Below are 21,557 nucleotides of genomic sequence, written 5' to 3' on the forward strand. Positions count from 1 at the left end.
TATATGCTTATTCTTTCCTTTCGTAAAACTAAACAAAAAAGAGATGCATTTTTACATTTTTATATAACTATGCCAAACGAAAAGAAGAATAATTCATTTGCCTTTTAAAAAAAATAAATATTCCTATTCTCACTTTTGAATTTCCATCCATCATACAAGATGAATATTAATGAATAACACTGTACGTTAAACATTTACGATAACAAATTGAGAGGAAGATAGTGACGACACATGCCACCTTCGACGAGGAAATTTTAGGTTTATTTGACTGGATCGACAACTTGCCTCATTAAAATATAGGGTTTTCTTTTACTATAAAGTATAGGTTTTAGGTTTGTTTAACAAATAGCGGACAACTTGCCTCATTAAAATATGATATTCTACTGGAGTCGTAACCAAATTATGATCTTTTTCTTCAATTTGAGCCCCTTACCCTCTCAAAGCTAGTATCTAATCACTATTAGTCTATTATTTGGTACATCTTATGGATAAGATCTCCCATGTTGGGTCAATCATCTTAACTTGCTTGCAAAGATAGGACCAACAGAAAGAGGAGAGAAAGAGAGGTTAAGAAAAAGAGAAAAGCTTAGAACATTATTATATGCTAGTCACTGTTCTAACTTTCATTTGCTGTAATGTAATTTTATAGGGATCCGAGTCATTCACAGATATTTTTTTTTAATAATATATGAGAAAAGAAGAATTAAAATTACGATTAAATAACATATTATATTATTATATGATGTCAAATTTCATTTTTTACAGTTTAGTTATAACTTTTCATTTTTTCTTTACATGTCAATTCATTACATATAAAAATTAGGATGAAAATTTTAGCGGTTACTTTTCTAACAAATATCATCACCATCTCATTATCTTTTTTCAATTTCATTTTTTTTATCTAAAATTTTAGGATGAAAATGCTAAGTTTTTAATTTTTTTTGTCCCAAAACTAACGTTTTTAATTAGTATGTAAGAATATAATTCTTAAATTGATATCAAATGTATGTAATTCTGTATTCCGTTTAAATTGTATAGTGTTGGTGCTGAAATTTGTATTTTATTTAAATCGATTTCAAATTAAATTATATTTCTTAATTGAATGTGACACTAATCAAGCTATATTCATGAATAAATTTGCAATCAATAATCAAATGTTTGATAAATAATTTATTGAATAAATCAATAATCTTAATTATTACCTTAGATATAAATTCGACAATGAATTTGCTTAAAAATTTATTACATTTATAAATTAAAAAAAACATGTCATCAATATGTTTAGTAATGATAAATAAAATTAAATTCATTTTTCTGGAGTTGTCAATTTTTTTCTCTAAAAGTTATTTTCAATTTAAAAGGTGAATAATGTTTACAAATTTTGCTAATTAAGAATTATTATTTAAAAGTTGATTGTTAGAAATCAATCATAATAATTTTAATTATTATAATTTAAAATAAAAATTACAATTATTATTATTATTATTATTTCAAATAAATTTATTGCATATAGCTCTTTATATTGCCACACGTATACTTTCCTTTTATAAAATGTTTTTTTATGTATATAGTATAGATTAATACTAAATGGTTTTGACTCTATTAAAGAGAGAAAAATACTTTTGAAGATAAAGTATATTTATAATTGTTAATAAAATATTAATGGTTAATATTGTGATAAAATATAATCGTATATAATAAATTTATAATTTATTAAGATATAAATCAATAAATTTTGAACGAACACTTATAACCTTATTTTCATATTAAGAGAGTTTAGCTTAGTTACTCAGCGTAATGTGCATAAGTTATTGTAAAGTTTTAATGTGAGTTTGATTTTTATGAATAAAAAATTGTATATTTATTTAAAATATATCATTTTTTATCTTATGTCAAAGATTATGAGTATCTTTTAACCTACAACTAGAGCATAGTCTCATTCATGGTGCATAATTATTATTAATTTAAGAAACTTTTCACACAAAGACAATCAAACGTGAATTTTTCTATTAAATAAATCTAAATAATATAATTCTATCATATATATATATATATATATATATATATATATATATATACTTGGATAATTAAGCAATTGCTATGTAATTTTTTAAGCCCTATGTGACCTTACAAGGTAAACTTTATTTCAAATTGTATCTCAGTTACACACAAACAAATAAAAGCATTTTTTACATGACACATGCAAGGTTTACTACTTAATTGCCCCTTAGGAGAAAAGAAACAACGGGCTTCAAACTATAATAAAGTATTCCAATCAAACAGTGCCTGCTGGTCGTTGCTATCTCTCTTTTGATCGATTTTACCTTTGGGGGGTGGGGGGTTGAACGAAAAGCCTAATTGAATTGAATCCATGACAAATCGGTGGCATGTGCCAAAAGTTATAGATTCAGTGTGTTTCCTACCTTTACCTCCAAGGGTTAGGAGTTCACACTTTGAAATTCATTTTAATTTTTGTGAGAAAAATGGCGTTGGTCATGCTTTGGCAGCTAAAGTGGTGGCTTTTGAAGGTATTTATGACATGGCAATGGTTCTGTGAATGGGGTCAGACTTGTTTGTTCCTATACGTGACAATGATTAGAGGGGATGCACACACATGCTACAGACAACATACGCATGCCCCCACTTTCTATCACCTGGGCCTCTCTTCTGTTTCAAAATTATACATATTTTAATTTTATTCTAAAACTATAGATTTTTTTTATAAACTCCATATTAAATTTACAACTTTTTCCAACTATATTCTTGTTATGTAAGTTTACAATTATAAATATATTGAATATTTTTTGTTATCCAACATAAATATCAATAGTTAATTACTCATTAATGAGAATGTCCACTTAACAGTTAACATTGTCTCTAGACATTCCACTATTTAAATATACGTTATTGGTATGTGGGGTAGTTTCTTTAAGCTTCCTTGTTTTTAAGCTATGTGGGATGCCCCTTTGTAATACTTTCAGCACCCCTGGTGCAATCCTTATTTTATATATTATTGCTGATAAAAAAAAAAACAAACCGGCGTAGCCAGATTTCATTCACATGGCCCAAATCTCTCTTTGTCGTCCGGAGAAGATTGTTCATTTGTTCTGTGCATAAATCATGCATTATTGGTTCACACTACGTTTCGGCGACGACCTAGTTTAATTACTCGTACAACTTTGAGAAGATAATAGTACTGATTACTGAATTATTATTATTTAGCTTAGAAAATGAAAAAAAAAAAAAAGCTGAGTCAGAAATGGGAAATCAGAAACGAATCTATCCAAATGACATGCAAGACAACTTTGCCTCCGTGAAAGAGACATGCTTTACTGTCTTGTGTCTATTCTCTTCTCTCCACGAGTCAATAAATTTGGTTCTTTTTTTTTTGTTGGACAATAAACTTGGTCTCGTACAATGATTTTCGCCTTTAGCTAAGAAATAAATAACCACAGTATGCTTTCATCATCATAAAAAGAAAACTGTTGCATTCATGTCACGGGACTACATACATGGTTAATGTAAGGGACTCACGTATATGAATATAATTTTAAAAAAAATATAAATTATAAAATAATATATATATATATATATATATATATATATATATATATATATATATATATATATATAATTCTTTTTGCTGTAGTGACGAAGATACCCTTAAAATACAAGTGTCCTATTAAGGAGCTCATGGTCGAGAAACAAAACCAGATATGCTTTTAAACACCATATTGACTGCTGTCTGTCCAGACGACCTTTTGCATGTTGCGTTTGAATCTTTATCTTAAACATGGTAGGAAAAAGAAGAGGAGAAAGAAACTTTAAAATTTTAAAATGTTTATTATTGAGTTAAAAAGAAAATGAAAAAAAAAATAGATGTAAGAAAACTCTACGAAGTAAAAACTTTAAATTTCTCTCTCTATGTTTTTTCCTTTAATTTTTTTTCCTCTCCCATCTCTATATCTAGTATTTTCCCTTTGAAGACAACATGTTTTACTTTTTCATGGATTGGATCCTAATCTTTTAAGTTTAGTTACGCGTTTGAATCTGTGTTTCACGTGATATTTCATGTCTCCACTAAAGCTACTAAATGTACCTTTTGTGTTTTTTTACACACTTGGTATGAGTATCATTATTGCAAACACATCTCCAAACACACACTAACACTAAGGGCATGATTGTATTGTCGTTTAGAGGCCTATAACGTATTTTTCTAAAATGATCTCCTTTGTTACTTGAAGGTGCATTGGAATTCACACTAATATAATAGTACAATGGCAATACAAAAATGCCTTAAGCTTATGTTTAGTTAAGAAGTAAGAAAATGAATTAAAAGAGATTAAAGAGTCACAAGTAAATTTGTTTGATTGAGATGGAAGAGAGTGTAATAGAGACAAATTAAATTATAATTAAAAATTTTCAAAATATTAAATTTAAAAAAAAACTTTTTATTCCATTTTTTCTTAACATGAAATTATCTATTTTTTTACACCATAAAACCATGTGACCTTTATAACAACTATACAGAAAAGAAAAGGAACTCTCCCTTCACTTTAGACTCTGTTTTTTTTTTCTTTTTCTTAACGTGAAATAGAGAAAAAAAAAGGATAAGAAAAATAAAATAAAAAGATAAAAATAGAAGTGAATTAGAATAGAAAAGATGTATTCTTTAGATAATGGAGAAATTTCTCTACAGTTGTTTGGATGAATAAAAACTCAAAATGAGAATGGAAATAAATAAATAAATACATCATATAAAAAGATATATTTATACTGATGAAGGATAGACTTTGATAATGTCACCCTTAAACAAAGACATAACTTCTTTAGTTACTAAATCCTATATCAGCAGTAAGTATATATATATATATACAAGAGCATATTTCTAGGTCGACAATCAGAATTGTAGAATTCTTGGTTAAATTTTATCTCCTAACAAAGTCCTTTCCATATGACTAACAAAATATTTCGAATTAATTATAAAAAAAAACTATAGATAATTTTATTTGTTTTAAAACATTACATTAGTAGAGAATAAAGTAATTTTAAATTAATCAGATTTTATAAGAATGATAAGTATAATGAAAACTTCCGATTCAACAATAAACTTCGTCGAAATTCATCTTATACAAGATGATTAATAAATATTGTTTATACTAAATATTTAGCTAATATTTGTGATAGGTTACAAGAAGTCCCATATGCGTTAAGAGAATAGGGTTATGGATGGGATATTCTACACTTAATATTAATTGTTTTCTGTTAAGGTGGATTTTCTCTAATAATCTGAATACCCAGATGATAATCAAGGCTTTGAAATGAACTCACTGAATCGTGCTTTAAAGTCGAACCAAACTACCAGACATTTTCATAGCCAGCGGCTGCTTGATTTGGGATTTGGTGAAACTAACACGTTTGACTGTCTTATGTTTAATATTATAATCCATATTCTACCAACTAAGACTAACCAGTACACTATTAAATTGCTTTGTTAGCTATGTAAGGACCTGACATACTTCCATGAATCTACGAAGAATTAATTAAAAAAAAATATTGCCGTTATTCGCCACCGAAGTTTTTAAGAGCAAAACAGGTTGGAGAGGGAAACAAAGAACCAGAAAAATAAATAATTCACAAGACACATTATAAATTGTTTTTCTTTTTCTTTTCACAAGTCATTGTTCGAAAACACATGCTAAGCATCCAGTATTTGCTTTATATAAAAATATGTTCAATTATTGACCACCAAACCATCATAATATGGATAGGATAGCTGTGCACGAGTGTTCGACTTGGTAGACAACAATCCATCCTTGCTTATCCACAAAACAAAACATTATAATAATGAATAGGAAAATATGTATCCAATAAAATAAATTATACAACATGATTACACAATGATGATTGATGACCACATCTTCAAAGAAGCGAGGAAGGGTAGACAAAAACCTTAATTTTTGTTAGTAATGAACTTACGATGGGTTGTATCAGAAGAAAGATCATGACTCTCAAGCATTTGAATACTACTAGTATATACAGAAAAATAAACAAAAGATGAGCAAGAAAAAGCAGCACTGGAAGAACCTGGTTTAAGGTGCCACGGTCCCACGGACTTAAGGGGCAACTGACTGCAGGAAGTTGCTGGTTGAAGTTTTGGGTTTCACAAAATGTGCAAGAGTGACGTCTGCTTCGGCAGGGTTAGAAACTCCCTCTTGGAAGGGGACCTCAAACAGCAAAGACTGGTACAAACAAACTTCATCTTCCTTGCAATAGTAAACCTGTAAAGAATGAATATAATTTTTTTTACATTGATGCTCGATGGGTGGTCTACCATCACTGAGGCTATATGAGGTGGATTTATTATAATCATAGCAGTTGAATACATAAAAAGGCTGACAAAAATTGAGGTGAAAGTCAGTCATTTTAGAATTAAACCTCCAACATTAGAGAGAGAAACTGCCAAAGTTTCTATCGATATTTCTAATATTAATTAACATTTTCTTCCTCCTTTTACACTTGGTGTCATTCAACTAGAAAAACAAAGATCTGACACTTAAGAAAAGGTTAGAAAGCTTGAAGCAAATTATAGTATTTCCAAATCCAACCAACTTCTGCATTCGATAATGAAGCATACCTTGCAATTAATTCTTCCCACTGAAGCATTGTTAGAGGATCTTTTAAAGTGAAGAGTTGCAGATCCTTCTGGACTAAGAAATCCATCGAGTGGATCAATATTCACAGCATCTTCAGGTTCAATATCAACGCTGAATCTACTGCGTGCTTCCTGCAATGGAATTTTAGGACAACAGTTAATGAAATATATAAACCCGCCTGTATGCCAAGAATTGAATTACAGTGTGTTTGAAAGAAAGGGGGATGATGAGGACCTTTGAGAAATGATACTCATTTGGTAATGATATTTTAATAGACAAGTTTCCCTCATTTGATGAAATGGTGTCAATGGTAATTGGCATTGTGTCAGCTGATGCTCGTCGTCTAAGACGTTTAAAAGATCTTGATTTTGGCTTAGGAGGCTGAATTCCTTTGAGCTCCAACGTACGGAGTTCAGTTTCATTAATGTTTAAATCTAGATATCGAATTAAGCTGTTGTTTGTGTCAGCTATGAATAATCTCCCTGAAAACAAAAAGTGAATAAAAAATATTTCGAAGATTAAACTTGATTTAAATTCAATTCAGTTTAGACTAAATAATTGGATCAAGTGATCAACAACCCCAAAACGAACAAATATGAACTTGCACAACAAAAAGGTTGCTTATGAATTCTACAACCATGCATAAAGATGACAGTTATGTCCATTGTAGTTCACGTACCCTACTCAGCAATTCAAATCACACACAAATCATGCACTTTCCCATACGGTTACTAGTGATTTAGTGAATGTGTTATTGAGATCAGAAGTTACTCAAAGGTCACATGACTTTGAATTCCAATTTTGACCATACATGAATAATCCAATAGTTATGATCTACTTCTCTCACTCTCATAATCATGTACTCCTCTCACTTGATATGTACCCTGACAATATCCATATATGTAAAAGTTTCTATTGTCTTGGATTCTTTAAGAGCAATATATGCAAACAATAAAAACAGAGAATTAAATTCCAGTAGAAAAGATCAGTACCCTTGTTCCCTTCAACAATTCCTGATGGTTCAGAGAGCTGCAAGAAAAATGACAAAATATATATTACAATCTGTGGCTACTAGGTAAGCAAGACTTTTCATTTGTTTTACTCGGTTCAGCTTGTTTGCATGGTCATTTATATTGAGAACATAAGAAGCATCTTGTTTTATCTTCAAATGGACTTGTGAGAAGGATGAGTCAGAGAAAAAAAAGCATCCAAATATGTGAATTCTTTCAATCAAATAATAGATGTACAAAATGAACAAACGGGAAACAAGACTAGGTCAGATTAACAAATAGCATAAATTTTTCCTTTTCCCCCTTTTTAGGAAAAAATAATTCTAGAGGAAACCAATACAATATAAAACTAACAAATGTCAACTCGGAGATGATTTTGGAAAGGGTAAAATATGTTTTTTTGTGCCCCCAAAGATTTTTCAAATTCAATTTTAGTCCTCCAAAAATTATCTTATTTTGGTCCCTCTAATTTCAAAATAATCCACTTTTGGTACTCAAAATGGTTATAATTAACAAAAAATACACTTTGAGGGACTATTTCCAAATTAGAGGGACAAAAATAAGAAAACTTTTGGAAGACTAAAACTGAATTTGAAAATTTTTAAAGGGGCCAAAATCATATTTTACCCTTTTGGAAATAGAACAGAATATTTTACCAACCTGAGCTTTTACAGCTGTTCCATCTTTGAAACCAGCTTTTCCGGTCCCCGCAATGGTGCTAACTCTTTTACTGGTTGGATCTAACTTCTTGATCTGATAATTTGAAACGTAACAAAGAGAATGAAAATAGGAAATTCAGTCAATGAGGATAATGGAGCAAAAGTCTGGTCATCCAATAATTAGCGTCTTTGTAAGTGACTTGTATCATATCATGTATGAATCCAATTTCCAAGCCTCCAAGAGATAAATTTGATGACATAAATCTGACTATGCACAAATGTTCAGAGTTAAACCAGTGTGTAAGACCTTAACCAGGTTTGTAGAAAAAGAATTAGCTACCTTCGCAACATTTGACATAAAAAGGTTACTATAGTTATCTGATGTTTAAAGGAGTTTACATGACACCAAATATTGATTCCTAAGTAAACCAGCAGGGTGACCAGTCAATCCTTTCCTTACGAGAACAATACATCGAGAATGAGGAGAGAATTGTTGGAAACTTCAGCAATGACAGAAAATTGGAAAACGTGTAAAAACAAAAGGAACATGTAATAAATTGTAAAACTCTCTCTCTTGCTCGCTCTCCCTCGCTCTATAGGGAAATGTATGTAAAAACAAAAGGAACATGTAAAATATTCTAAAACTCTCCCTCTCTTCTCTGTAAGATATACTGCATGCCAGAGCCATAACAATTCAAAAGTATTTGAGTGAGTTGTCTACCTTGTGATTGTAGCTATCTGCAATATAAATTTCACCATCATTTCCACACACAACTCCCAATGGATGTTGAAGAAGTACCTCAGAGCCTATTCCATCTTGATCACCAAACTGCAGAGGTTTGAGAATAAAAAGGTAGGTTATGAGGAGAAAAAATTCTAAAGAGAAAGGTTATAAATATATGATATATCACTAATTGTTAAAGATTTGTGTAGCTCTGTGTTTGAAAATCGGAGAACATTTGTATCATGAAACACTTGACCTCATCTACTGTAATGTTTTTTCTCTTCTTGTAAAGAAACTTCATTGTTGAAGAAAAATTAGCAGGGCAAAATGAAACAGGAAATCTATGAAATTGGCTTCTGAAATTATATTAAAACTACCTTAAACAAATTGTCAGCGAACATTGGGTCACCACCAGCTAACAACTGAGATCCTCTTGTTTTCAGATCCATAGCTCGAATTGAACTACTCTCACTATCAGCAATGTAGATCTCCCTTAGATCTTATCATGCAAAGTCAAGTGAAATTTTTATTATTACAAATGACGGTTGATGTAAACCCAAGTTCAATTGAATTGTTGCAACATGTTACCTTGAGACAACGAAAGACCAGAAGGTTGGGCAAATGATGTGCTTGTAGAACTATCTCAGTCAAAAACATAAGTATTAATCAGAAGATTTTCAGAGTTTCTAGCCAAAAAATCACCAGAACACTTGGAATAAACTGTAACCAAGAATTTGTAAACCATGGTCCAACCAAGCACAAATACATACATGTCCTAGCAAAATGATTATTAGTCATCATTGACATTAGAATCAGTTCCACTGTCCCATTAAAAGAGCATGACAAAATCCTGGGATTATTTTTTTCCTCCAATTTTTCATTTAAAGATCATCCCTGAATTTTTAACCAGTTTCGTATCCCCCTATATTGGCCAAATTGAGGAGTGAAAATTTCAGGAATGAGCTTTTCATACAATTCTTCACATAAAGCTTTTTTCCAAAATTTTCACCTTAGCTTGTAAGGGCATGCCAGCCGAACTGACCCTTCTTCAGACTTAAATTCAAATTTGAAAAAAAATAAAAATAAAGAGAACCATCAATCGTCAGTTTGTTTAAGCTTGAAAAAAAATTACTTTCATAACAAATTATTTTGTAGTTTTTTCCAGAAGTTACTATTTTTAGCATATCAGAAAAAGCACTAAAATAACTTTTTTAGGTTTTTTCCTTTTTTAAAAAAATTAATTATTATAATTTTTAAACATTTTTTTTAATTAAAAACACTATTCTTTAAAAAGCAGACAAATATGCCCTTAGGCCTTAGTTCACATCACTCACTGTCATATTTAAGATTGGCCACAGCCATTTCTTAGAATCATAGTTTCAACTCCCAAGTTATTGAAAGTGCTTGAAGGAAAGAACACCAACATTCCCAACAGATTAAACACCAATCAAATGAAAATTTAGAGCAAATAAATCATGACACAGTCAGTACAAATATAAATAACAATGCCAAGCTCTCAGTTGATTCATGCTAAATACATTATAAAATAGTAATTGGAAAATAATCAGAGTGAAAAATGTTGAATCAATTTTGATAGCCTAAGAGAAGAGGTAAGTATAGAAATATTAGAGAAACAATCTAAAGACAATACAAGAGGGATGCAGAAAGATTGTTTTTGAAAACCATAAATTTGATATCAAATCATATAGTAGTAATATAGCATACAGATATGCATAATGACTGTAAAATAATAACATATTCTGAGCATCATGGTATTAATAGGTTACTATAATAGAATCCACAGAAGAACAACTGAAATGTAAATAAAGTTTGACGTCAGGAGGGGGTATTTTCATTTGATGTGATGCCTACCTTGATCCATTTAAATTTCTTTCATAGCCATCACCACTAAATACTCTTGTAGTTGCATCCAATAAATTGTGCTCCCAAATCTGATGTTGGCCAGCCATGGCAATATAGATTTTTTCGTCAAATGGATGAAAGCATACATCCCAAGGGGAATTGAGGAGCTGGAAAAAAGGGAAAATTGAGGAGTCTAACTTTGATCCATTAAGGAGGCTATCAGAATCACATTTAATGAAAAGATGATAATTGAAAAAACTTAAGGAGTCTAACTTTGTGGTTCATCTTAGATTCTTAGCTATATATCATCGCAAAGGCCAATCATCCTCAACATTTACTAATCAATTTTATTACCTGAGAGTCTCCTTTTCCACCTCCAACATAATCAGAGCCCTTGGTCCCATTTCCCGCAAGAGTCCTCACTTTCTCGTTAACAAAATCAATTTCCCTTTTTAAGTAAAAAAAAAAATGTCAGGAACCTTACAGCAAGAAACTATTTCATTGAAGATATTAAACAGAGTTATTATTGTATTTTAAATTAATAAATTGATCTATTGAACTTACATACAACAGCTTAACTCAAGTTCAATACGAATACAGCATCAAAGTTCTTTTTATCAAATCAAACAAATATTTTCTTAAAACATTTTAAGAATGAAATTATGTGCAGATCAATGTTGATATTATGAAGCAGGTATGGCATATAGTTCACAAAGCAAGAGCCTTTCAACTGTTTTCTATGATTGAATTTACCATCACAAGATGCTGTCACATATATCATAAAAATGAAATTTGGACTACTGATTTTCTGAAGCTGCCATGTACCTCAAAGCATGGTTTTCGGTGTCTGCAACATAAAGTATATTTTTCTTTGCATTATAAGCAAGGCCCTACAGAAAACAAAAAAACATGTACCTCATATTGATGAAATGCTACAATTAAGCAAGAACTAAATACATTAGAAGCTAAAACGTGATCTACTTTATTTTGTACCTGAGGGCGGTTAAAAGTAGCATCATCGAAGGAACCATCCTGCAAACCTTCCTCCCCACTGCTCCCAATTTGTACAATAAAATTCCCATCAAGGTCAGTAACCACCTGAATACCAAACATGGCCATATGACTTGTTGATAATTTTAATACACAAACACAACTTGCTTAGTAATAAAGAGAAGAAATATTATAGCTGCATGCATTGAACTCAGAATGTAGTATGCCAATTAGTGATTTAAAGCTTAATTTGTATTATTTGTAAACACATGGTCATTATTAATAATTTAGGAATTTTAGGCATAGTAGTTTGGTTCTTGGAATATCATATAATTAAGAGGAGAATGTAATTTCTCCTCTTAATTATTCTGTACATATGTAATCATATCTCAACAGTTTGATTAGGATATCTCCATCTTTATGATTGAATTTGGACAATAAATTATGCACCATGTGGTATTGGGGGGGTAGAGAACTCACTATGCGGTTATGGTTGCTGTCAGAAATAAAAAGCCTGTTATTAAGGACATCAATTGCTAGCTTTCCAGGAAACTTTAATGGAGATGTGGAAAGGCGAGGATCATTATCTTTCTCCAAACTCAATGAAATTGGCGTATTGTCCAACATGTTCTGTTTTCCATAAAACAGAAGTGCAGCCTCCACAAAATCATCTAGATCCTTTCCAGAACAGGAACAATGCAACACTTGTTTTAATCACCATATTGTAAGAGAAAATAATAGCTATAACAACAATAACTACATGTATCAATAGATGTAATTGAACACTATTCCAAAAACAAATTTTAAATCAATAGCTATAGCAATACAAATCTTTAAAAGATCCGTAAACAAATTTATTGTTGTCTTGTCATAATATATTTCAAGAAAAATAAATAATTTTAAAGTTGACATGCTTCATCATGCTATATTTAAATATTTATTTAGAACATTAGTCCTTCATTCCAATCTATTAAGCTACTTGGTGGTAAGGCAAATGAGTTAGAATAGAAACTCATGGCCCGAAGGCAATAGCTACATTGTGGCTGTGCAATAGATAGTTACAGGCTCCGAAACAAGACCTCTTGTTAAACAGATGGTATTATCATTTAATGAGATAGTTGCATGTGTTTGATAACTGTTGTGCATAAGTATACTTCGTAAGTAAGTTATATAAAAATTATCGGATTTTTCTTCTTTTATTGCTTCTTTTTGTGTGAATTATTAGGATTTTGACACCATCTGAGTTTTTGTCTAGTAGGTGCTTAAACTGGTAAATTTATACTATTTTGGTAGTGTAATTTTTGTAGAAACACAAAATAAGGCTTGGAAGAGAAGTTGAAAGTTTGGAGATGTTCGCTCAACGCGCCATATGCGCTCAGCATGACACAATCGCTCAACGGGCAACACTCGCTTAGCGCTAAGAAGTCACATGAAAAGCCTGATATCACGTGAAGGCGCGCTTAACACATGACCACTTACTCCTCGCTCAGCGCGTAGTCGCGCTAAGCGCAAGGTTGCAAAAAATAACAGAACAGAGCTGCGTTTTAAAGGAAAAAAAGGGAAGGGGGAAGGTATTATTCATTATTATTCAGCCCCTCACAGAGAGCAAATAGGCTAGGGTTCGTGCAAGAAGAAGGAACATCAACCATTAGGAGTCATTCCTTCCTTCCATCTCCATTCTTCTCCCCTTCCTTCACCCCTCTTCACCCTCTTTGCAATTGTAAGACTCTCATGACAAAACGCTAAATCACTCACTGTTGTGAGTTTAACAACCAAACACTCTTGATGTAATGCCTCCTACTATCTATTTAATGTTATTTCAGTTTCATTGTCTTTTTCTGTGCTTATTTTCATGCTTGTGGTTCGATCACCCATATTCATGCTATGTTTTAGGGTTTAGGCATTGGAAAATGTCTATCTCTTAAGAACTGAAAAAAGGACATCTAAATAATTCATCTCTAGGGATAGAATGGTGTTATTTAGCCTGTTGTATGCATCTCCAATAATAATGTAATTTAACTAGTTTATCTTTAAAGGGATTAGGAGAGGAATTAGGGAAATTAGGCTCTTTCATGTAAGGAATCATGGCTAGAGTATATGAGTAGACATACGTGGTAATTGGAATAATATTAAATAGAGAAAAACCATTAATATTTCATCAAGAGTAGTTTCGGAAGGCTAAGCCCCAACATATCTGTATTCTGCATCTACCGTCGCTTCATCACTCCAAGTGTTTGTTTTTCTCGCCTTGCACGTGCTAGATAATTAGTTTAATTTTATGTCGATTTACTTTTAATGCTCCATATCACAACTCTTTAAATCAATTCATTAATTGCTTGAAAATTGGATAGACACAACTCCGAATACAAACAAAGTCTCTGTGGACTCGACACTCAGACTTCCGTTTTACTTTACTACTTGGACAAACGGGTGCACTTGCCAATGAGTAACAGTGTTCAAAATCATCGATCTCAAAAAATGGTTACCCATGCACAGCTCATTTGTATGACAAATGTAAATATAAAAATTTTCATATAGCTATCTAGCATAGTCGCACTTTCCTCTTCATCTACACTAAATTTCTAATACCAACAGTCACAGTTCTGGCATTACACAAACTAGTAACAACAATGCAAAAGTCATACTATGCATGACATGAGATACATATAATCCTAGAATTATCTAGCATTATTTAAAACTATCACAATAAAATACATGAGGAGGATATTAAAAGCCGTCAACAGTACCTTCTTGTGACCTTCTCCTGCAAGTTGTGCAAGAACCTTACCATTGGGGCCAACAATAGCAAATGTTGGCCATGAGTTTATACCCAACTTCCGCCAAAGATACATGTCTCCATCATTGACAACCTTAAAGGAGGCAACAAAAAAAAAATTGATGGAGCATGCTTTATTAAGCAAGAGTTCAAATCATAACAAAATTAAACATCAAAGCAAATGACACAATCAGACAAACAAAATGTCAACAGAATAAACCATCGGATCAAAACAGTATTGGTTTTTCATAAACTGAACGTCTGACCACAGGTCCACAACCAGCTTACCAGTGTTAAATTTTTCTGGAAAAGAAAAAAACAATACTTTGAAATAATGATTGAATTCCAAATTCAGGCTTACTGGGTGAGAAATGCCATAGCGTAGAACTGCATTGCGAATGGCTTCAGAATCTTTCTCATTATCAAATTTTGCAGAATGAACACCCACAACAACGAACTGAAAAAAGCAGACATCAAAGAATACATGTTAACCCCTTTTGACGGTGGGAACAAACCCAATTTTTCAAATCAAATATTAACTGGACAACTGAATGACTTTTCATGGAGAAGAGTGTAGAATAATAAAAAGAAAATGTTGAAAATTTTAAGCTTATATAGTACTTTCTAATTGTATGACAAAATTGTGTAAAGCAGAGCCATACTTTATGCCACATTTGATAACTTAAAACATTTAGATATATGAAGTTGATGAAAAGAAATTACCGGCATATCTTTGTATTTTTTCTCCAAAACATCTAGCTCTGGCAACACATGCATACAGTTTATACAACAATAAGTCCAGAAATCCAGCAATACAACTTTTCCTTTCAGATCCTGCCAAAAGATAGAATCAAAACCTAGTACATTATTGCAGATATTTTCATCAGATTATAATTCAGATATGATAAAAGTACCCTGCGAAACTGAAGTGGAGCTGTATTCAGCCAATCAAGTTTAGACGGAAATTCTGGAACAATCTGAGCATTTCCCCTTGAATAGTGAAAAGAAATTGATCATAATATATTAATAATAACAACAACTTCGATAGTTGCTCATGGATGTACCAAGCTTCAATGTTCAATCTATGCTTTTTTTTCCAAGGAGGAGGTAATACAAGTTACAATTCTACACACAGCTGACAATAGAAAATATTCTCTTCAAGCTATATTTTGGATAATATTGAGAAAAATATATATTAATAAAATAAGAAAAGGGTTAAAACCATGAGAAAATGGTTAAAATAGATAAATTTAACAAATCATTAATTACCTGCTTTCCAGATCAGATATGTAGTTCACAAATTGCTGGATCCTATCATCTCTTGAGTTATCTGAGAACAAAAAAGCAATAATTCTATGGCTTTTACTTTATTTTTTAGTATAACTAAAAAAAAAAGAAAAAAAGCCAGAGGCTACACCAGCATACTTGACCAGAGATTTAACTTAAGCAATAATCATGAGATAAATGGTTTCATCTGTCCTATATAGCAGCTTAAGCTTTCAGGCTGGCTGTTTCTTTGACATGACCATAAAGCTTCAGTCACTTTATGGTCCAAAGTTTGACTTTGGCACCCAGAGTAGAAATGAGATCGTTTATCCTTATCTAACATGCAGTTTTAAATTCAGTAGTCCTTTATATTCATATTATATATAGCACCAACAAAGGCCATGACATAGGAGATGGGAAAATACAAAAAATGGTGAAAGTCTATAACAGCATAAAATGGATTCATTACCTTCTTTCTGCTCCAAGGGTGGCTGGGTAACACCAAACAACTTATTCCAAACTGCTTTAGGGGAAGCATATTGCATTGCCTGCAGTATAGCAATCAGCTAGTTACACATGATTGACTTGCAAGTCAATTGTCTGCCAAAAAGATTAAAATTTGAAGAGCTAAGATTCAACCAAAAATGTATAGTATATATACTTTACAGTAAATTTTGTGCAACATCATTGTACCTTCCAGTTACTTATGGTGAAGAAAAGGCAAGAGATAGCAATTCCCAGACTTCCAAATCTCAGTATATCTCGCCGAGAACCCTGCAACCTGCCCATAAATTATTTCTGCACCCTCATAATATCAAATCAACAAGAAGCTCTGCTTGTAGCACGGCAAAAATACCAGACCAATAAAAAATTTCATGGTATAAAATTACACATTTGGGAAAGCCATTATTCATCATATGGGATAATTTCATGGTATAAAATTACACATTGTGAATAAAAGCAAACAGATCTACATTACATAACATTACCTTGCAGTAGCAACTTGTTCAACTTTTACAATTAGTGAACCTTAGACTTATTACTTTTTCATATTATTTCCTTTTTAAATCGAAAAAATATATATTAAAAGCCAATTCCAGTTCAACACATGAGCTAAAATCTGAAATTGACCTAATCAATCCCCGTTATCACCACTGCACCACCAATAGCCATGCAAACAGAATTTTCTAATTATGCATCAAATGCAGGCACATTATTGATTTACTATTAAATGGTTTAAAAGTTTAAGGAATTGAAGACCACGAAAAATATAAACCCTCAAAAAAGGTTAATAGAAATAGTACTGAATTACAATCTAAGTGTTGATTCTCTATAGGTAGTAGTTATCTATCCATCATCATCAACACCCTGATAAGACTTAGATTGTAAATGATGCTAAGACTGCATAGCTTACAAATTTACTTTTGGAAGAAAATCTTTAGATTTCAAAAGAGAGAATGAGAACAAAAAATACCAACATAAAACGGTCTTACCCTCCAGCAAGCACAGTAGATGAAGACTCCGCAAAATCATTTAGTGTTTCAGAGCCCTGCATCCTCTTATCTGCAATGGCATGTCTATATAAGACCTCATGCAATATAATATCTACACTCTTGAGCACTATCCAAGAATAATTGTCAGAAAAATAACTATGTTAATTAAAAGGTAGACTCTAATAAAAGAAACAACTTTACAAAATACAGTAATTAACCAAGTATTAAAGTGTGCATGTTGCAATAAGTGAGAAGGATTTGCAATACACGAAGTACTCAGAGCTCAGAGCTCAGAACTCTTAAATTATGGAACAAATGTGGCTTTACCATTCTACATCGTAGGCAATTTAAAGGAAAAAGATAGATTTACATTAAACTCCCAAGACTACATACTATATCCAACAGAGCCACCACTGAGAATATCATCAAGCGAAACACTTCCTATGTTATCTCGGATAAGTGTTGGGCCAGCTGGTTCTAGAGCCTCGTCTGATAATGTGGTCCTTACAGCTATGCATCTGCAAACAATCATGTAAATATTTTTTATGTCTACATTTGAAATACATAAACATTTGCGCAGAAATTGGTTAGGGTTAGCAATCATTGTTAATCTTCTTTTTTAATACAGGAAACACAAGTCAAAACTTACCTCATTTGTGCAGCTTTGGCAGCTTCCACTCCAGCTAGCGCATCTTCTATAACAATGCACTGGGAATACATTTAAGGAGATTACTTTTTGATGCTTAGGAGAAAATACAATCATCCTTTTACATAAGGATATCAAATTCAATGGTATATTGATCTAAGCTTTGCATTAATATTTAATAGATGGTTATAGTCATTACTTATGAGAGTAAACTTGGAGTTTACACACTTAGGGGGTGTTTGGTAATTGGTACACAGGAAAGTTTTTAGTTTCCTAGGGAATATGAAGTTGGGAATGTTTGTTTCTCATGTTTGATTTATTGTTCAAATAATAACATTTCCAAGAAATATTGTTTCGTGGAAAAAAAATTAGTTATGTTTCCCACAAAATTGTTTTCATGGAAAGGTGGGAATCTAACTTTTCCTAGTTGGAAGAAAAATTTTGATGCTGTAAAATGACATGTTACCCTTTTTATATTAGAAATGCCATGCTACCCTTATTAGCTCATTTAATACAATTATATAATATTTTTTTTATTCTGAGAAAACATGTATAAACATTCCCAAGAATGTTTGTGACAACCAAACAAATTTTAATCCCTAGAATTCATGATTTCCAGGATTCATGATTCCTAATAATCATGACTCTCGGGCATGAAAAAATCTATCTTCAACCAAACACCCCCTTAGTAACTCTAGATGCATCTTATTGCAGAAACAATTTTAAGCTATCATGAAAAAATTCAAGATAACTTTTTGCTTAGTAGCAAACATTAAAGAAGTTTATCACCCGAAAGCAAAGTACCTGTCTCATTATTTTCTTATATAGGTTCATGTTTGTTAAGTATTATTGATACTGATTGTTGATGGGGAACAAATGGGAAAAAATTCAGGAGTATTCCTCTTGGCATGGTACTCCCCTAATAAACCTAGAGTACTCCTCAGGGTACAAAATACTCATACAACTTAAATTTCAAATAACAACACACTTTTTAACACTCTCTTATTGACTGAAATTTTTATGGATCCTGCTAGTTTGGGAATGAGACACATCGAATGGGGAATGGGACTCACATGAATTTCACCCAATAGGAGGGAATGTGACGAAAAGAAATTGTGTTACTAGGATTTCTCTTCCAATTATTCTCTTAAAAGGAAAATTCAATATTATTCAGTAATCAAAGCTACTCAAGGTTTACAGCAAAGGACTATATATCAGCCAAGAAAGCTCAAACATAATAAAGCTCAAATACATTACGACCTCAACATAATAAAAGCATAAAAATAACCAAGTCCGAAGATAAAATAAACTAACTAACTTTAAATTAAGATAAAATCCCAAATCAAAGCCCTAGTTATGATATCAAAAGCCTTAAATAGTAACCAACAATCTGCATATTTTTGTTATCCTAATAATTAACAACCATTGTAACAAACCCAACAATCCTAAAAGCTAAAGTTGTAAGGTGAAAACACGTGAACAGTTTTATATTACATCTTTATCACATCTCCTCTAAGCATGGACGAATGATAGGGCCAAACCACCTTGTGCTAAAATCCAACTTTATAAGAAAAATGGAAGGAAGATGGATCAAACTCTATACTACTTGGTCTTAGAGGCTCCAATACCATGTCATAGACCAACTATCCCAAAAGCTTATGATTTTAGATGAAGACAGGTGATTGGCTTTATATTACATCTTTAACAACAAAACACCACCACTCTACAAAGTCAATCATCCAAGAAATACAACTTAGGCCTCTAATGATAAGCTCAATCTTGCAGCATATACCTCATTGGAGGGCACATTCAATATTCTTGATGCAGCTAAGAAAATATCAGGAGCAGGTTTCAAATTCTCAAAAGCATCAGCAGACACAATTGCATCGAACCTAATAAAACAAATTCAATTGTACAATTAAGAACAAACTTTATAGAGTGCAGGTTGCAATTAAATTCAAGCTGATGAAATCAGGCATGAGATGTAAGAACAAATGTATGTTGTCTGTACCTCATTTAAATTAATCATCCTACAGCTTAGCATATAATATGCAGTGGACTACAATACATCTTGGGTTATGGCTTAATACCTTAATGTGGTTATAACTAACTGAAGAAATAAAATTAAAAATTCCAAATATATGTATAGGGAGCGAATATCTCCATGCACATTCAACAAATCACTCAGAATGTTGGCTTACATTGACAATGGTAAACCAGCAGCAGCTAGATTTGCATCAACCTTTATACGATCAGCACTAGACGCAACAGCCACTTTAAGCCCTTTGCTTTTACACTGTTATCCGGTACCATGACCTTTCTTAGTTACTTGATGAAACAGCAAAGCAATCAAAATCAAACCACGTTAATCGTGATTAGTCTTACATACCTGAGAAATGAGTTCAAGAGCACCTGGAAATCCTATTCCAGAATCTGGTTTTGCATACTGAGACAAGTAACAACACTTTAGGCAATATCGAATGGAAGAAATAAAAAGTAGCATCAAGAGAAATATAAATACCTTATCCAAATATATTTCAAAAAACCTTTTTTTTGCAGCTTCTGGATCAAATCCCTTAACTCCCTTAACAGAAGCAACACCTCCCAAAAAATTTGCTTCTCCTATCATATTAAGGAAAAAACAATGAATAATATAAAAGCTGAATAGCCAAATTCGCAGCTCAACAAAACAAAATGGTGCCCATCTTCCTAGAGACTGTAATTCATACACAGTATCACCTAGTTGATCCATGACACAAAAGCTCAACAAAGTTCTACGTAAACGGGTTTATTAATTCCCATCACCTAGCTCTAAGTTGAGAGTCTTTAGATAAAATGAGCAAGAGCAACGTTTCTTCAATTCTTAGTTGCATTGAGATTGTTTTATGCGATTCTCGCTTTGGAAATTACATTCAAATAAATGATCGCTGACAAAGCGCAAAAGAGAATTCAGAAAACTAGAGAAGTACCAGTTCCCATAAACGGTACGAAATCGTCGACGGTGACATCGACGCCCATCTCGGCGAACAAATCAACGCCAGCTCTTCTAGAAGGCTCTTCGCTGTTGCAAAGCACGCCGTCCATGTCGAACAACACCGCGGAAACCTTACCCCACTCTCCCGATATTGCGGCGACATTCTTCTCCTCGACGTTCACCGCGCAGGCTTTCACGGCGAATCGAGGCGTCAAGACGAGGCGTTTCGATCGGCAATGGAAGAATCGAGAAGGAAGCGAAGCAGGTTTGGGTCGTGTGAGATTCGAAGAGAATAAGAAGAGCGTTGAGGTGGACGCGGTTGGGCGCGATAGTAAAAAATGAGTCGTTTCAAATGCCATGGCCATGCTGATGCAGTGACGCTGCTTCACTCAACTGATTTTCTGTTTCTGAGTGCCGGGGACGGGGTTTAATTTGTAATTTGCTACCAAAATCATCCAATGTGTCACCTTATCCACTTCTTCACCACTACATTTTATTTT

General features: G+C 32.3%; 1 protein-coding gene across 2 annotated transcripts; it reads right to left on the reverse strand.

Annotated features, from left to right (window-relative positions):
• Positions 1-5,646: 5,646 nt before the first annotated feature.
• On the reverse strand, positions 5,647-21,487 carry LOC114399673 (protein SUPPRESSOR OF QUENCHING 1, chloroplastic). Of its 2 annotated transcripts, none has more exons than XM_028361881.1 (28): positions 21,053-21,487; positions 20,605-20,705; positions 20,473-20,529; positions 20,285-20,379; positions 19,876-19,975; positions 18,087-18,145; positions 17,831-17,955; positions 17,438-17,507; positions 16,638-16,725; positions 16,414-16,492; positions 15,948-16,008; positions 15,593-15,668; positions 15,402-15,512; positions 15,040-15,135; positions 14,650-14,772; positions 12,383-12,580; positions 11,906-12,010; positions 11,738-11,802; positions 11,267-11,360; positions 10,922-11,079; positions 9,638-9,687; positions 9,427-9,548; positions 9,047-9,163; positions 8,327-8,419; positions 7,649-7,685; positions 6,891-7,138; positions 6,638-6,787; positions 5,647-6,281 (listed from the first exon to the last, which is right to left on the reverse strand). In XM_028361881.1, exons 1-28 carry the CDS (start codon positions 21,420-21,422, stop codon positions 6,117-6,119), a joined length of 3,213 nt encoding a protein of 1,070 aa, XP_028217682.1. In that variant the 5' UTR covers positions 21,423-21,487; the 3' UTR covers positions 5,647-6,116. The 2 variants fall into 2 exon arrangements, with proteins under 2 accessions (XP_028217682.1, XP_028217683.1); XM_028361882.1 differs by having other exon boundaries at positions 9,047-9,154; positions 21,053-21,486.
• Between the last annotated feature and the right edge of the window lie 70 nt (positions 21,488-21,557).

The sequence above is a fragment of the Glycine soja genome, chromosome 19 (genome assembly GCF_004193775.1).
Source record: "Glycine soja cultivar W05 chromosome 19, ASM419377v2, whole genome shotgun sequence".
In the NCBI taxonomy this organism is placed as follows: Eukaryota; Viridiplantae; Streptophyta; class Magnoliopsida; order Fabales; family Fabaceae; genus Glycine; species Glycine soja.

What these genes read in the sequence shown, in the direction of transcription:
- LOC114399673 (XM_028361881.1), bottom strand. Translation starts at nt 21,422, where the DNA reads ATGGCCATGGCATTTGAAACGACTCATTTTTTACTATCGCGCCCAACC. An exon ending in CGTACCGTTTATGGGAACTG is followed by an intron (nt 20,706 to 21,052) that starts GTACTTCTCTAG and finishes TTAATATGATAG; the next exon opens with GAGAAGCAAATTTTTTGGGA. An exon ending in GAACAGCTGTAAAAGCTCAG is followed by an intron (nt 7,686 to 8,326) that starts GTTGGTAAAATA and finishes TTTTTCTTGCAG; the next exon opens with CTCTCTGAACCATCAGGAAT.